This window comes from Leuciscus leuciscus, assembly GCF_965113295.1.
Source record: "Leuciscus leuciscus genome assembly, chromosome: 7".
NCBI lineage: Eukaryota > Metazoa > Chordata > Actinopteri > Cypriniformes > Leuciscidae > Leuciscus > Leuciscus leuciscus.
In genome coordinates, this window is record NC_138731.1 from 37056465 (window position 1) to 37071523 (window position 15059).

Consider the following 15059-nt stretch of genomic DNA (forward strand, 5'->3'; position numbering starts at 1 on the left):
TTGTGATGAGGATTGTTGAAGCTGTCCAGGAGTCATAAACCTGTGGTTTTCGTGCAGGCTGTTTTCAAATAGGCCTTTTTAAAGCTACAATATGTCATTTTTTCGCCGCCAGGGGTCGCTAACCTCTTACAATTACAAAGGCGTAGATTGATGACGCAGTGATACGCGGAATGATGGGACTTGCTGTCATGCTGATGGATCTGATCATGTTTATGGATGTGTGAAAACACTGATGTTTTTAACATGACTGTGGTTTGAAGCAGGGCGCGATCGCTAATAAGAGACAGACATCAGCGCCATACACGAGTCCCGCGGATATAAAGGAATAAGGACATTTAATTCTACCGAACTACCCTCAAGTGCTGAATTACTGCTCACACAGGTCAGTTTATTTGACGAATTAAACTTGTGAGGTAACGCACCGCTGTTTCACTTGGTCCAACGTTACACTATCATACTAATCAGCATTTGAGTGTGTTGAAAGTTATAATGTTATTCTTGTTAATTTGTTTGCTATATGAGACTAGCAGTAAGCTAGAACAACATTAGAATAACATACTGATCATATTCTAACATTTCATCATGTTGAGCTATATAACATTGATTTGTTTTATGTACATTTGCTCACCTGTCTAATAAAGTACATGCAAGAGCGGCGTCCCTGTCAAGTCGTGACTCGTGAAGCTCTGTCAAGTCCAAGTTAGTCGCGGACGTGGAGCTCTCGGCATCTCGAAAACGCCACTCCGATATTGATCCTCATTTTAGTTCTCCTAAAATGTTTAGTTTGCCATGGTCCATAATGTTTGAACGAAACAAGAACGCCGCTAGACGTTACACACTACGCAGTTGTCCACGTCTGTCGCCATGGTTACGCCATGGCTATGGCAGTACAAGCGGAAACCAGGGATAACGCGGATATTACGTCATTGACAGGCAACAAGTGAACAGGGACGGACACTTTTTAAAATTGTGAATTTCTCAGAATTTACAAATTCTTGGAAACATTTAGAATAATGGAAGCACACAATTGAAAGAAATATATAACACCGTGCAAGTGGTTTTTATATATATGGTTCTTGCATATTATACCTTTAAGTAAAACTATGGCACTCTAGCAAACAAGGATGATTTAATTGGATGATTTAAGGATGACACACTTTAGAAAACAAAATAATATAATAGTGTCCCTTCATCATTTCTAAAACACAAAACAGCAACAAAAGCGAAAGCAATTGATTTCAGGTAACAATGTGATGAGATTAAATACATTTATTAATGATACAAAAAAGAAAACCAGAACAAATGACAATAGATACACAATGAGAAAACAAGAGAAAATAAACAGAACTGTAATGACATTATGAGTGAAATCAGAAATCATGTATATTGTGATGAGGAATTTTGACAGCCGTTTTGTTAGAATCAGGCCAGTAAGTAATCAGAGCGAGCAGCTTCCTCAAGCGATAAACTCAATGACTGTTTAAGCTGTCAGTAAGATCATGAGAACACTTCTCCTTAAAAGCATATGACTGAAGCAGCATAAGACCATGACATGAAAATAATAATACAAAAACACACACACAAAAATAGTGAAACTAAGCAACAAAGCCCACAATAGTTTCTGCAGAAATACTGTACACAAGCTTGTGAAAGCATATAGTAAATTATACAAAAATAAAATTTATTTATAATGTAAACATTAATGTATACACTGCAATATATTTACAGTTGTAATCAAAATGATTCAACCCCCATTGCAAATCGTATTTTGCAAAATGTACAGACTTTTAGTTGTTTGCAATTAATAAATAACACAAAAGTCATTGAAATAGCTCAACACAACTAATGTTTCAAGTGGTTTCCTCAAATTCAACTGAAAATGCAACTTTTAATGAATAGAATCATGAAGAATGGGCTCAGATTCCTCAGAAACGCTGCCAGAAGCCGGTGTCTGGTTATACATCTCATTTGTAGCAGGTCATAACAGCAAAAGGGTCAGTGTTCTACTAAGTACTAAAGATGCTTGCTATGAATAATCTTGAGACTGCAGAAGTCATTAAAAGTTGCATTTTCAGTTGAATTTGGGGAATCGACTTAAACATTTGTTGTGTTGAGCTATTTCTATTACTTTTGTTTGATTTGTTCATTACAAACAGCTGAAAAGTCAAAATTTTACCAAAATAACCTGATTTGCAATGGGGGTTGAATAATTTTGATTACAACATATATGTATATATATGATTAACTAAAACAAATTAAAAGATGTTCTTGCAACACATAAAAAAAAATAATATATATAATACTTAAAAACCTAATAAAGGCAGCATCTTTCCCATAATAAAACAACTGCTGAAGCTAATTGAAGCTTAGTATGATATAAACCGACATTCTGAATTATCAAGGTGCATAAATGTTTTTAGCAATAATATATGATAATAGACAGAGCAGACGGAACAGTAGAAGGAGTGTAACATTATTGATTTCACCTTAAATAAGGCTGAGCAGTACTAGTGGGGCTCTATGATGCAAGAACTGCACATTACAACAGCGTTCAGGATATGGAGACATCAAGACAATCAATTCAGTAGAAACGCATTGCGACTAATCTAGAAATCAGTAACTAATTTGGATCAACAAGTCCTTTTTAACCTTATTTTTGGATCACATTGTGTCCTAAGGGAGAAGCAATTAAGGAACAGTTCAGCCAAAAAGTTAAATGCTACTTCACCTTCATGTAAGGAACATTTTTGAACCTTCATGCAGCTCTTTTCAATAGAACAACAGTTTATAGTAACCTGTCAATCTCCAAAAAGTACCAAAAAACAACCATAAAAAGGGGTCCATATGACTTGTGCGCTATATTCCAAGTGTTTTGAAGTTATATAATAGTTTTGTGTGAAGAACAGGCAGTTATTCAAACATCTTGTGGAGCGCTCTTGGAGTAGGCATCTATTTGTCGTTTTAACTGATGGAATAGGAACGTAAAAGTGGATGTCAAACATTTCTTATCCTGTTGCACCCTCTATAGGTCATGATCAGTGACTTGTCGATAGTCAAGCTTAAAGCGTCATGGTAGAGCATTATAGTCGACTAGTCTGCGCAGCCCCTGATATATAAATATACAGTACATGACTTGCACACTACATTCCAAGGGTCCTATTTTAACGATCTAAGTGCATGGTCTAAAGCACAGGTGCTCTTAGGGTTTGTCCAGGTCCACTTTTAAAGGCTTCATTCGGGAAAAATGGTTGGTGCGTGCGGCGCATGGTCTAAAAGGGTTGTCCCTATTCTCTTAATGAGTAATGGGTGTGTTTTTGGCATAATGTGAAATAAACCAACCAGTCTCATCTCTCATTCCCTTTAAAAGTTATTTGCGCTCGTGCCATGGCGGATTCGCTATTTACATGGCGGAATTTGCAAGCGGAAAGACTGAACGCGTCTCCAGAGCGCAAACGGATCTGCTCGTGAGCGAGGTTAAAGCGTGCAAGCAGACCATCTACCGGACAACCCGGGTTCTACCATATCTTTATGTACACAATAATAATCTTTTGCATTGTAATCCTTTTATTGTTAATATTTGACTATTTTGTGTGCTGCTGCACGTCCCTGTGAGTTTAATGAGCAGAGTGTACTCGCGTTGTGGACCCGCCTATGGGCGCACATTAGTAGTGCGCTCTTTAAATAACAAAAAAATATTGCACCATTGACTTTAGACCAGGTTTTTGTTGGTCAATGGTGCAGTCTATTTTAGTTGCCTCAAAATAGCAACACGCATCGTTTTCAGACCAGCACGCCCATGGGCGCATAAAGAGGCGCAAATGCATTTGCTATTTAAACAACGTGGCGCAGGACGTGAAAATGATAACTGCGTCGGGCTGAAACTAGCAAAACACACTTGCACGCTTGGCGCTGCATTGCGCCGGGTGTATAATAGGGCCCCAAATGTTTTGAAGTCATATAATAGTTTTATGTGAAGAACAGGCAGAAAATCTGCCATTTTCAAAAGATTTTCAGTGAAAAATCTATTATATAGCTTCAGAAGACTTAAAATAAGATGGACAATTTTATTTTATTTTATGGGTATTTTGGATGAAGTGTGGGGAAAAAAGCTGCATAAATTTTAAATTCCTCAAAAATTTACCTTTGTGTTCCACTGCAAGTCAACATACAGGGTCAAAATTACATGAGGGCGAGTAAATAATGACATAATTTTAATTTTTTGGACGCACTATTGCTTTACGTTTGTTTTAGCAACACACATATAAAAACAAAAATATATATAATACATAAAAACTTGCTGATAAGGGCACCATATTTCCAAAAATAAAACCACTTCCGGCACTAATCGAAACTTAGTTTGATTTAAACTAAAATGTACTTTTGTGTTCCACAGAAAAACAACAACTACATAAGGGGTCGAAACAACATGAGGGTAAGCAAATAATGACTGAATTTTCCTTTTTGGGTGAGCTATTGCTGTAATTCTGACTGAAGGTCATCCTTTCCGGCCACCTGTACAGTACTTCCTGCAAAAAGTTTCAGAGAACATTCATGTGGTCGTGACACCATCAAGTTAAAGGCCACACTGAAAGACTCCATGTGTGGTAAGAGGCGTCAATTATGCATGACCACAACATGCAATTGTAATGAAAAACAGAAACACCTGCAGTCTCCGTTCAGCAGCCAATCCTAAACTTCCACCAAAAAAACAAACAACTGCTGGTCTTAGAGAGAATACAGAGCCTATAAATCACACCTAACGTTCACCAAGCAGCATTGCTTTAAGCATTAGCTCAGATAGATAAAACAGAAGCCAAGGCACACAAGTCCATATCCTCAACCACAGTCATTCATATTCACTGAGAAAGATACAGTGACTCTGAAAGATACACGTGTCCAGAATGAGATTCATTGAAAATAAATAACTGTTAATTTACATAAATATATATTGTCAAAAAGCTCGTTGAGGTTATTCAGGTCAGTTTTAGTTGCCATCTCTGACATTCTCCATCCTGTAGACTACAGTGGTGGAACTGTCTTCATTGCACTCAGTGGGCGAGACTTTTGTCCACACAGTGTCTTTGAGAGCCAGCTCTTTCTGAAGGCTCTCGTAATCCATGGGTCCAAAGGTTTGCTGCTGTGTTGAGCAACACGGAGAACAGATTAGTTTTTTAGGGGCCTCCAGGGAAAGTGTGAGACTCACACTGTTCAATATGGTGATTTTATGAAAAGATTTCAAAGTCAACAAAAACAAAGCGAGCCCTTGTATTCACAAAGCTGGGAAAATGTCAAAACAGGTGCGTCTTATCACAGAAATTGCACAAGCCTCATTTAGGTGTCAGTAGTCAGTAAGTCGTGATCATTATTAACTGATGACCAGTCCCACACGGAATCTGTGCACGCATATTTCAGATGAAGCAGATGTACATACATCACATTAAATAATAACAGTTATTATAATACAATTTAATTTAATACAATTTATTTACATTTTAGATTGAATAATATAATAAATAATATAGAATATTACGATAAATACAATAATGCACACACATACATTATATGTGTGAGTGTGTTATTGTATTTATCATATTTTATATTTTTTATATTATATTATATATATTTTATTAATAATATTATTATTGAGTCAAGTGACATTGTTATCCCCTGAGGAAAATTTCATAATGAAGATCATAAAAATTGAACACACCTCATTTAGGTTGCACTAGTCGAATTTAAGTCATGATCATTATTATCTGTGCAGCCGTACATCATCATAATAATAATAATAATAATAACAATAATAATAATACAAAATAGTATAATATTTTACATTGTATTGTGAAATAATGAATAATATAATGAATAATACAGAAATATAGAATACATAAACTATATAGATAAGATTATACATTAAGTATTTTAAATATTATTATTATTATTATATTTAAAATACTTCATGTATAATCTGTCTATATAGTTTATGTATTCTATATTTCTGTATTATTAATTATATTATTAATTATTTCACAATTCAATGTAAAATATTATACTATTTTGTATTATTATTATTATAATAATAATAAAATGAAATCTGATATATATATATATATATATAGCCAAATTTCATTTGCAACAATTAATTTTCTTATTAAATAATTGGGTTTGCACGAATCTTTCAAATACATGGTCTTTTATTTATTTGTATTTGTCTCAACAGGAAAATTGTCTCTACATTGATTTTTGTAAGTTTTTTAATCGGGTCTGTATTCAGGTTTAAATATTTTTAAACTAATCTTTTTTTTTTTTAGCTATTTTTTAGATAAGAGTATTCTCAGCTACGTGTAACACATTTTACCATGTTTAAATGCATTCCACAGATTTTTCAAAAGTGGAAAAAGTCTACAGATTCCATCTGGGCCTGCCGATTATGAATCTGAGGATGCAGACTAAAGCAAGCAAACAAAACCAATCTCTTTGGCTAAAACGGCATAAAACATGGGAAATTAAGAGGTGGCACTCAACATGCAAAATTAAAATCTCATGCAGAGCTGAGAACTGTGACGAATAAATTCTGCTCTTTTCTCGCTGCTTTAGCTGTGCTGCTTCACTGAGACGACAGAACAGCAAAAACAGCCGAAACCAACAAAACTCTTTGAGTTGTAATATAGCTAGCTAACTAGGCATGTAGTGTCAAAATGCTCCAGCAGGGGGCGTGGTGTTTGTGCATGTCTGACTCTGAGCCCTGTATCAGGTGTTTAGTGGAAATAAGCTTTCTCTGCAGTATTCTCAGCTTCAGAGTCTTAAGTAAATTATTATGTGCCGTCAATCATACAAGACGTGGTGTAACGCTCTGATGGGGCAAGTGAGGAGGGCAAGACTGGCTGGAAAATAGAAGAGGACACTCACCCGCTGGTCTCCTCCCTCACGGCGAGGATCGAGCTTCTTGGCAAAGTGCCTCAGGTTGTCATAGTTGTGAAAGTTGAACAAGGACACCAGATCCTACAACAGGACAGAAAGCCACAGGAGTCAGTCTGAGAGGTTAAAGGCTCAAAGCGCACACACAACTGTGTATGTCTGCGTTGAGTGTCTCTAGGTGGTCTGCTAGTGCCAGGAGATTGTGCAGTGCATTTCAAGTTTTCATTAGAGCCCTTTGTACCATCATAATGCTGAAATTAAACTTCATCACAATGTCATTAAACTCCTCAGGTTCGTGTTTTCAGGGTCATCTGAGATTTAGTCCATGTGATCTTTATATGGTCTTTAAAGGTGACATTTCAAGCAGTGCCAACAGTATCCGTTCCTTGTTTATGTTTAGCTTGTTGTTGTTTATTTTTGTGTAGCCGTTTTGAAAATGTAGTCAAAATTAACCTCATAAAAAGGTGACATTTCAAGGTTAAGAAGTGTGATGTTGATTAGGAAATGATTTACTGGTCCATTGTTTTAGACAAAGGCAAAAGTTACAGTTGCCTTGCCATTAGACTTCCACTGTAAGTGTGAAACGCCAGTTTAATATATTTTACTGCATTTTCAGGGATAGGAGAAACCACATTTTTAGTTATGTTCTAATTTCTGTATATTCAATTTCAATTCCCTATAAAAAAAGAAAATAAAAGTCTTTCTTAGGACCTAAGGAGAAGCAAATTACCATTTTAGCCTTTCAGCTAAGACAATATTTTTAAGTCCTTATATTAATAAACTATTTTTATTATTGGTAATAATAATAGATTGTGTATAATATATTTGTAAAATAATAATAGTTTATTATTATAAATAATAATAGTTATATTAAAGGTCCCGTTTTATGCCCCTTTTCACAAGATGTAAAATAAGTCTCTGATGTCCCCAGAGTGTGTATGTGAAGTTTGAGCTCAAAATACCCAACAGGTCATTTTTTACAGCATGTTTAAATTGACATTTTTTGGGGCTCAGAAAAACGAGCTGTTTCAGTGTGTGCCCTTTAAATGCAAATGAGCTGCTGCTGGACGACACAGGGGGCGGAGCTTCATGAGCTCGCGCTCAGTCTGTCAGGAAAAATTCATCTCACGGAATGATGATAATATCAGAAACTCTCAGTAACGGCGTTCATTTCGAGTCGGACAATAATGCCTACAGAGTCAGAGTGCTGTATAGAGATGAAACAGGTATGGTTTAGTAGTTTGATTACGGTTATTATAACGTATTTGTCATCTGCTTGTAGGCTATGTATCCATTATTTATTAATAGCCTACAAGTCTGCTGTCTGAATGATGATCAAACATGTACTGATGAGTTTAATAAAGTTTATTGTACATCACACAAAAGATGAAGCGTCAGTTTTACTTCAGAAAATCACCGTAAGAGCTGAGTAAACACAGTAGCCTAAGTTATAAGAAGTGCGCAAGTAGCCAGTAGAGTTGAGGGAGCATTCCTGTGGGCGGAGGTTAGTCAAGAAACGGTTCTAGTGACATCATTAAAGAAGGAAGTAGAGGGATGTAGTCCAATCGAGCCGTTTATTGTAGTCAACTTCAGTTAAATAAAATATCTCGCTTGGCATTGAACTTTGAGCTTTATAATTTTACAGATATTATTTATGCTCTAACAGCAACATTACACACTAACTAAAGTTTGAAACATGGGATCACGCAGAACGGGACCTTTAATTATAATTAATCATTATAGCCGCATCTACCGTTTTGTTTTACTATCAGAAATCCAGAAATATTCTTTAAGACATTGAAGTTTGTGTAACAAGCAGTTAAACCTTGAAGCTGACCTTGAAACTGCACTTCACCTCATAAACTATGATTTGAAGGGCTCAAATATTCAGAACACTCCCTGAATTTGTTAGAAACTAAGAAAGAGTTGGCAGGAATGTCTGAATGTCTAATATTACGGCCATTTGCTGTTTTGTGACCCCCTGACTAGCCAGTCTTTACTGTGACCGTGAGACTGTAGAAATGTGTTACACTGTTTATACCATGATATACAATTCTGGTCTTACTGCCCATCCTTTAATTAAATCCACCAATTAGCTCTGGTTCCGTTCCGATTCAGACTGTACCCAATAATGAGTCCCAGACATGGACTCTGATTTCCTTAAGACACACAGGGAGTAATTATAGATTCCTTGACCTTTTACAAGGGTCTGAGAGGCTGTCGAGATATTCAGACCCTGAACCAGTGCTGGTTCTCAGAAAGACCTTAAAATAACACTGACAAATTCTTATCATTTCAAAGTTATACGATGGGAACCACTCATGAGGACAGGATCATGGGATAAAAAATACAGCAAACAGAGAAGACAAACTATAGATGAGAAGCATCAAAGCATATTTCTAAACACAAATTCTATTTATTGTACTGGTTGCAGATATGTAACTACAGCTAGGCAATATAGCAGTACAAAAAAATAAATCTCTATCATTTTTAGGCCTCTGACATTTTCAATATATAATTCAATATAATATTAATGTATTAACCTAACTGTAAAATACTGTACAAATCTAGTTAAAAATATTCTATCATTTTACACACAGTTTTTCACAGTTTTTAAATGAACAAATAACTAAACTGAAACAATAACAAAACATAGCAATAAACTGAACTACCGTTCATAAATTTGGGGTCGGTAAGATTTTTGTAATGTTTTTGAAAGAAGACTTTTATGCCCAGCAAAGCAGTAATACAGTAAAACAGTAATATTGTGGAATATTATTGCAATTCAAAAATGACTTCTGTTTTTTAAATAGTCACATGATCCTTCAGAAATGTCAGTGTCACATGATCCTTCAGAAATCATTCTAAAATGCTGATTTGGTTCTCAAGAAACCCCCCAAAAAGTTGTGCTAGTTAATATTTTTGTAGAAACTGTGGTAAATGTTTTCAGGACTCTTTGATGAATAGAACATAGAAAGAAGAACAGCATTTATTTGCATGTAAAAGTCACTTTACTGTCACTTTTGATCAATTTAACGTGTCCTTTCTTTACAAAATAAATAAATATATTATACTGATGGTAAATATACACTACCGTTCAAAATTTTTGGGTCAGTAAGATAAGTACCAATAATAATAATAATAATTAAAAAAACATAAATATTGCTTCATTTCACCAAATGTCACCAGCCAAAAAAAAATTTGCAAATATATATTGTGATAAATATAAATATAAAAATATATTGTGAATGTTTGACATATCGCCCAATCCTACATGTCTTACATCTATCATGTGAAAAGCACATATTTACATCTCTTCACAAAGGCATGTTTAATGTCCTTGCATATCTTGGATAATCATCAAAAAAGATATCAAGTTCCAGTACATGGGTAGATCTTTTTAAAAGAAATTTTCCTGTAGCTCAGTGGTAAGAGCATTGCGTTAACAACGCAAGGTTGTGGGTTCGATCCCAGGGGATTGCACATACCTATGTATAAATGTATAGGATTACGCAATGTAAGTCGCTTTGGATAAAAGCGTCTGCCAAATGCATAAATGTAAATGTAAATTAAAGTGTTTATATTGTGTGTAGGTTAGGGGTGGAACGGTACACAGAAGTCACGGTTCGGTTCAGACATCACGGTTCGGTACGAGTTCGGTACAATGGAGGGAAAAGCAAAACACAAATGCAGAAGGCTTGTGCATGTCTCAGGCTGTACCACCAAAGGAAAATAAATTACCTAAGCCTTGTATTTTTTAAATAAGTTTTATAAATAAAGTAAAGGCATAGAACCAGTTTATTTTTAGTGCACTGACAATAGTTTTATATAATTAGTTTATTAATTAAATTAATAAAAATACCTTAAGATATGTTTGGTAATTGTACCTGAATGAATTGAAAATGAATTTGCTACATTTCAGATTAATATATTCGTTTTCCTTAAAATTTTCATTAACAGTAACTTAAACACTTTGCAGTTTGAATAATTCTCTCTCTCTCTCTTTCTCTCTCTCTCAGCATTGCAATCTTTACATCGCCACCTGCTTCAGAGCTAAAGCGGGGCTACAGATTAGGTGTCCCTAAAGAACCCGCGTAACTAACATTAGTTCCGCATTACATTAATTAATTTGCACGCGAATTTTATACCGTGTATTCTCCGTGTAAATTTATGCACCGAACCGTGATGCCCGTACCGTTTCGGTTCAATACGAATACATGTACTGTTCCACCCCTAGTGTAGGTGTGTTGAGAAACAAGAACATTCACATACCGTGCAGAACTGGATGCCCCTGACACTGTTGCCAAGTTTGTCTAACGGCGGAGACCAGCACATAATGCCCATCACATTGGGCACAACCAGCAGAATACCTCCAGCCACACCTGACTTGGCTGGAAGACCCACCTGGACAAAAATTAAATACGTTAAAATAACATAAAACAAATATATACAAACAAATACTAGAATAATAGTTGAAGATGTCGTGTTTGGCTGGAAGATACTGGGTGAGTTCACTGAGAATTAATAGAGTTGTTTATTTTAATGTTATGTTTGTCATGTTATGTTGTCATATTCCATGTTATAACGTGCTTGGATTAGCATATACAGAAGGTGTATTTGTCCAGAAAAGATTATTGCACACCACAGTTTCGTATGTTCTACCATGAGTAGTTGGGGAATAAGTCACAGGGTTTCGTCCTGAAATACTGTGCGCTATAGTGATACAACTGTCTAATGAATTTGAAAGAAAAAGTCTACTTTAAAGGGGTCCTATTATTCCCTTTTATGAAGTCTTGATTTTATTTTGGGGGTGTACTAGAACCCCAAACTATACTGTTTCATGCTTGATTGTTAAAAAAAGATATAAAAAAAAAGATATATATATATATATATATTTAAATTTTTCACATTAATCACAGAACTCTCTCCCCAGTCTGGCTTGAACACGCTGATTTCAATGAAGCACCTCCTTCCAAAATACGAATTGTGCTGTGATTGGTTAGCTGGCCCAGTGTGTAGTAATTGGCAGCGCTTAGCGTGTGTTCAGGAAATGTCCCACCCCTCCATAACTGCGAGTTGTTCTCTAGTGTAAATATTAAGGATGCCGTAAATTTTAAACCAAGCCGAGCCCGATTCAGACCCTGACAATGTTAACAAACAAGTGGATCGTCCAGAACGGATTTCATGCACAGATTTTGCAAGCACTGATTTCAGAGTGGTATGTTTTTGTAATTTTCTCATACATTACTTCTAGCGGGGCCTCAAGATGACATAAAATGTTTTAGAACGGAGATAAAACATTGATATAGGCTAGATATTTCTTATTTTAATCCACCCCCTCAAGAACAGTTATTTTTTCTTTTGAAAAATTATAAAGGTGTAATGTCTAGTCCAATAAAAGTCATAATAAAATATAACCCCATGGGCATTTTTATAAAATTTTATAAATATATTTTTTTTTTATTAATTCACGCTCTAAAATATTTTATCAGGTAGAAATTTATTAAAATTCCATCCTTTTCCTTAATCCACATCCAGTATTTCACAAACAAGTGGAATGTCATGGGTCCTTCGAATATTGTTGTGAACAAAGATAAAGGTAAGAATGACAAGGAAAATGTGAAATGTAGAGAAAAAGAGGTACAAATTATGTTGTGAAATAGTACCCCAAAATAACAGGAGGTGAGTTAGCACACGTATTGTGTGAACTATTTTTTTTTTAGTGGGTGTGTTTATGCATGTGTGAACCTGCATGCACACAAACTTACATGGAAGGCAAACTGTCCAGAGAAGTCATACATGCCGCAGGAGTGCATGAGGCTGAGGGTGTTTCGCACGGCCTCGGGGCTCAGCACACGCTCGCCTGTGATTGGACAGAAGCCGCCGTTGGCCAGCGTGGCAGCCATGACGCTAGCACTCTCACAAGTTACCTCGATGGAGCACAGCTGCACATATAGATGAAATCACAAATAAACACACATGAATAAGAAATATGATTAGGCCAGGATGCCTTTCAATAGGTTTCATTTGGCAGCTTTTGAAATGGATTTTATTGGTGACAAAAACCTAAGAATGAGACCATTTGTGTGTTTGTGTGTGTGATCAGTTGGGCTGATCCCATTACACACACCACATGATCTCAGAAGCACATGATAGGAGTCAAGGGACAGGGTCACCATACTGCATTCTGCCATGCTTGTGCCATGCCAAACTAAGCCTGAACTTTCAGTTCTAGGGCTGGGCATCAACAGGGAGTCTCTAATTTGATTCTGATTCACAAGCTCTTGCTTTGATTTCAATTTTGATGTGATTTCATACTATTTTGATTAATCTGGGAAGACACTACCGTTTAAAAGTTTGGGGTCAGTAAGATATTTTCAATAAAATATGAACAATTTTATTCAGCAAGGAGAAATTAAATCTAAAGTGACAGTAAAGACATTTTTAATGTTACAAAAGATTTATTTCAAATAAATGCTGTTATGTTTCACAGTTTCCACAAAAATATTAAGCAGCACAACAGTTTTCAACATTGATACCAATAATAAATGTTTCTTGAGCACCAAATCAGCATATTAGAATGATTTCTGAAGGATCATGTGACAGTGAAGACTGGAGTAATGGCTTTGCCTTCACATGAATACGTTACATTTTAAAATATATTAAAACAGAAAACCGTTATTTTAAATTGAAATAATATTTCAAAATATGATCATTTTTTGGATCAAATAAATACAGTCTTAGTGAGCATAAGAGACATAAGAGAGCATAAGAGACATAAAGATTACAACCACAAACTTTTGAATGGTAGTGTATTTCAGTTACAATGTCAACATTTTGGAATGCAATCCCAGAATGCTTTGCAACAAGTTCATAACTCTTATGATGCAATCCGACAGTGACTCAGAAATGAAAGTCATCTCAGTACGCACCTGAAAGTAGAAGTCCAGAACAGCAGTCATGTCTGTGCCATCTGGAAAGCACTGCATACAAGAGAACGAAAGGTTAAAGTCAAAATTCAGATCAAAACAACAAACCACTCCAGTAAGTAAGGGGCCGTTTTCACAACATCATTTTGACAATGGTGTCGTCTGTACACGAAAAATGCAATTTCTTTAGTACATAGTTGTCGTGTAAATGTACCCTAAATAGACAAACAAGTCACTGCATACAAACACGCAGAAAAAATGTGAAGGAGAGAAATAGAGGGATTGCTGGGTGCAATAAATCAAGGGTGATAAAGACACTTAACCATCTCAAAAATGCCCCGAGGAACTAACCTTCTTTTCTTTCAGGTAGTAGCCAATGGCGAAATTCCTGTCTCCTGACTCACGCTCCGACTGGAATCTAGAACAGGTGAACATTTAAGATAGATCATGTAAACATTCAGATGCTTCAATTGAACCAACCATGCAAATGATTAGGGCTGCACGATATTGATGAAAAATGCGATATGCGATAACTAATGCGATAACGATATGCGATAACTAATGTGATATTCGATATGATAATGCTTAAAGTGTGTTAAAGAAACTTAAATTATCTTTAAAATATCTTTAAAATTATATAACCTACATACGTGTTTCACATTCTTTTTGTGACAAGAAAACATCCCTACAACTTCTGAAAGTGAACAGCAGTGTTTTACTGTAGCATAAGAAGTGTTATTTTAACATCAGTGTAAACCACAGGGTTTAGGGTTTCAGGAAGGCCTACATTAGGTTTATAAACAGAAACTGAATTAACAAATGTTAAAAATAAAACACTGCTTAGTTTTCACTGTATGTGATTAAATATTAATTATATATATTAAATATATACTGATTCTTATTAAAGCTACAAAAGTTATTTAGCCAAGAGCAGTGAGTGATTTTCTCTTTGTCTTTTGTTCATGACCCCAGTTATTGCAAGCTGTTGCGATATATACATTTGCGATATTTCGTTAATTTCGATATATTGTGCAGCCCTACAAATTATGCATTACATAAAAACAGAAACTGAAAGAGGACTACTTATTTTGACTGTATGATCTATGATCACATCTACAGAATTTGTAGCTCAACATACGTGGCATTGCTGAAACCAACATATTCATTTCCTGCCATCTGCTTCAAGAAGTTCATGACCTGCAGAAGAGAAAT

At 35.5% G+C, this 15059-nt stretch overlaps 1 protein-coding gene across 5 annotated transcripts in view; it reads right to left on the minus strand.

Moving 5' to 3' along the window:
* glsb (glutaminase b) overlaps positions 1-15059 on the minus strand; it is a 51450-nt gene that overhangs the window by 6278 nt on the left and 30113 nt on the right. For 2 of the 5 annotated variants that reach the window (XM_082175742.1, XM_082175741.1), the window contains exons 9-14: positions 14986-15044; positions 14199-14265; positions 13851-13901; positions 12687-12863; positions 11191-11322; positions 6910-7002 (exon numbers count right to left, since the gene is read on the minus strand). In XM_082175742.1, coding sequence (XP_082031868.1) covers positions 6910-7002; positions 11191-11322; positions 12687-12863; positions 13851-13901; positions 14199-14265; positions 14986-15044 — 579 coding nt within the window. Of the gene's footprint in view, positions 1-1149; positions 5138-6909; positions 7003-11190; positions 11323-12686; positions 12864-13850; positions 13902-14198; positions 14266-14985; positions 15045-15059 lie in introns of those variants that run through there. The other 3 variants (XR_014207477.1, XM_082175744.1, XM_082175743.1) reach the window with 3 other exon arrangements.